General features: G+C 36.5%; 1 protein-coding gene across 1 annotated transcript; it reads right to left on the bottom strand.

Annotated features, from left to right (window-relative positions):
- Window positions 1–1,046: 1,046 nt before the first annotated feature.
- Window positions 1,047–2,148, bottom strand: LOC143218427 (uncharacterized). Its single transcript, XM_076443580.1, has 4 exons — window positions 1,776–2,148; window positions 1,591–1,680; window positions 1,449–1,511; window positions 1,047–1,371 (listed from the first exon to the last, which is right to left on the bottom strand). The coding sequence occupies exons 1-4, from the start codon at window positions 1,984–1,986 to the stop codon at window positions 1,178–1,180; spliced, it is 558 nt and encodes a 185-aa protein (XP_076299695.1). The 5' UTR covers window positions 1,987–2,148; the 3' UTR covers window positions 1,047–1,177.
- Between the last annotated feature and the right edge of the window lie 1,389 nt (window positions 2,149–3,537).

The following is a 3,537-nucleotide window of genomic DNA, read 5'->3' as shown; positions in this document are numbered from 1 at the left end:
ATCGATGTACTACCCAGATAGCACAGAGACATCTTGAAGACGTCTTAAATGCGTATGCTGTCGGACATTCAAGGTATCTTACGGATGTCTTGAATGTCCTCCGAACGTATTCCGAACGGCCTACGAAAGTCTTCTCAACGGCTTTGTTACTAAACCGTACGTTCTAAAAACGTCCCAAAAATATCCATTAAACGTCTAAAAAACGTCTAATCGACATTCTTGGAATGTTTTTAAAACGTACGGTATTGTAACACAGACCGTTGAGAAAACTTTCGTAGGCCGTTTGGAATACGTTTTTAGATGTCTAATGGACATTCTTGGGATGTTTTTAAAACGTACGGTATTGTAACACAAGCCGTTGAGAAAACTTTCATAGGCCGTTTGGAATACGTTCGTAGGACATTCAAGATATCTTGCAGGTCCAAACATATTAATTAAATATAATATATATACATATATATACATATTTGATTGGTCATGTGAAAAAAAGAGACTGGAAGGGTCCCAGTCCCTTTTCGCATGACCAATATCATATATATATATATATACAGGACATTTAATTATAGGAAATATATATGTGGTTTATTAACAACGAAAACTATTATAAATAACAATAAAATCTAAAGTTTTTTATTTAATCCGGCCGCAATTCTGTCCGCCGCCCTTTTGAGCCACATTTGTATGGCAATCTCAGCTTCTCGTCTTGTTGCACAGACGCGTACCTTTCCTGCAGCACCTTGAATAAAATTTCTTATTCTGTTAATTTGTACATGAATCATCACTTTTATAATAACACTAAAATAAGGGCGATACTTACATATTACGAGGTTGGCGATATTTAATGTACTAAAGGGCTTCTTCCCCTTTCTGCCCAACCAGCTATGTGTCAACGCCAAATTATTCGTAATTAGCGCCGACAGAACTCTTTTTACAAATTGGTAAACGTTCTCGCCGCCAATTTTGTATAATTCCTGAACCTAAATTAAGAAGTTATTAATATTACATTCTGTTAACTATATCAAAATGAAAGATCAATTTCAGGTATAAATAAATTTTACTTACGTCATCTTGAAATTGTTCGCCGCTATTTAAGATATTCTCAAAAGTAGAGAACTCCTCGTCCGTGTTGAACGGAAACTTTAGCGGCGAAAATCTCTGTAAAAATGGGACCCTCTCTCTATGGTCTTCTCCAGCGGCTATCTTGTTCCCCGCTTCTTTTAATTGACGCACTTCTTCTTTTAAATCCTTTACCTCTTGAAGTACATCGGTGAGGAGAGCTCTGAAGAGATGCCCTTGTTGTTCTATGTTCTTCATAGATTGTAGTAATTAATGTCTCCAGGCCCTCCTTACTGTGTCCAGCTTCTTGGTTTCCTATTAATTGTTTATTACAAATTATATTTGTTACAGTAAATTTACTTATTATCTCTAAAACATTTTCCTTAACTTACGAACAATAGATTGCTCCGCCATATCCAGCGACTCCTCGTTGTCGGAATGCGAATAATGTGAGTCTGAAAATAAAATATATTTTGATTAAAAACATTTACTAATTACAGAAAATGAATCATGTATAACTATCGACATCCTCACTGATGGCCTCATGGTGTTGTTGCCTCCTCCTCTCTCCCCCTATATTTGCCAATAACGATGGGGATCCGACATCCTCGTTGATGGCAGTGACTGAAAATGAAATATATTTTCATGAAAAAAGATTTACTAATTACAGTAATATTTAATGTTTAATATGTAGCGTGCTTTTGTTTGTATTTACATACCAATCTTAGTGTTAGTCCTCTGTCTTGGGGGAGAAGGAAGGACAGAGAGAGTACAATCCGACGACGATTCGTCGTCATTGTTGAACCGTGGTGGTCGCGAAATTCTCCTCTTTTTCAGGGCACCCGCCTGGTCAATCTCTGACTGGAGGTCGCTGGTATCTTCAGCCGCCTTCGCCTTCCTCCTCGCTTTCGCGTAATCGTCTAAAAGCATTGTATAATTATTATTTTAATTGTGTACATGTATGGCAGGTACGTCAAACACGCAGCCCGTCGACAAGTATTTAGTTTGAGGCCCGACCAAAAACTTTGACACTGATGATGACAATTTATATATGTCAGAGAGTATATGAGAGTGCTCACGCCAGAGAGTATATGAGAGTGCTCACGCCCGGGTTTTGGCCGTGCCGCTTTTGTCTCCACATCATGTTTAGCCTGGAACAGCTCCTACATCATCTTTAGCATGGAACAGAACCTACATCATCTTTAGCAAGAAACAGAACCCACTTTACTGTTAGCACATCTGACGACATCTGTGACAATCTGTGTCGCTCGAATATTTCTCTTACGCCCTCTAGGATATATTCTGACTGGAGTGAGAAACAGGAGGCCACCAGAGGCCACCGACGGCATTTCGTCGGTGCAGAAAACACTGTATCGTGTTAGCAACGCGCCCGCGCGCTACACTCACCAACGTACCTTTACTATATCCGTGTGCGCTGCTTGTGCGCTTATGCCAGCCACAATCTATTTTTAGCACTTGCCATGTTGCCATGTTCTATTGCTTTACGGCGGAAGCGAAACTGAAATTCGGCTGTCGAGCCGTCGAGCGTATGAATCGCAATCTGGAGCTAGCATTCGAGTCCCCGTGCAGCGGGGATTTTTTTAAAATTTTTATTTTTCATTACTTTTTTAATTACATTTTTTAACCTTCCAAAAAATTAAAAATGTAAAAACTATGTTCAAAATATGTATTCATTTTAAATAGAAACGTTTTGTTACTGTCATAATTGCATTAATAAAAATTGGTATATGATCGAGAACAGGTTGATGGTATTTATTTGGACTGATTGGAGAATACGAAAATGCAGGAAGTATTTTTTATATAGTTTATGAAACAATTTGTAGATTTATTAGTTGTCAAACAAATAATAAAATAAATTGTATAATATATATAAATTGATTTTATACTAGCATACACAAGTTTATTTATTAAAAAGTACAGTCATAACTATAATTATAATAGAATTTCATAAAATGTATATTGAGGTTATTGCAAACTCATCTTTTTTCGCAATGATGCTCTAATTTCATTGCTTCTCTCGAATGTCCATTTCCTTCCGAGACAGTGGCGTTTCTAGCAGGTGTAAATAAAAAATGTTGATATAAAATGTATCATAATTAAACTACAATTATTCTAATAACGTGGAATGTAGTACATATTAAGTTTTAGTTACCCGGATTTTCTTCTTCGACGTTAAGCACTCTTTACTGCTTCTCGTAATTTACGTATATGCAACATTAGGGTGGACCTTATTTTTCGACCATGAAATTTTTTTGGTCCCGTAAACCAGAATTGTGACAAATGTTGAGAAAATGGTCTGGAAAAATTTTGGGGCCGTTTGAATAATGGGAAAATGAGTTTTTAATGGAAAATGGGAATTTTTTAAATCTTGACATAAATAGACGTTATGATATATCGTTGAATTTGTCTTTTTTCTCTTTAAGAATCCATATATAGCATAAACAGTTGTTGATAGAAAAA

This window comes from Lasioglossum baleicum, chromosome 19, assembly GCF_051020765.1.
Source record: "Lasioglossum baleicum chromosome 19, iyLasBale1, whole genome shotgun sequence".
NCBI lineage: Eukaryota > Metazoa > Arthropoda > Insecta > Hymenoptera > Halictidae > Lasioglossum > Lasioglossum baleicum.
This window is presented reverse-complemented; position numbering and strand designations above follow the sequence as displayed.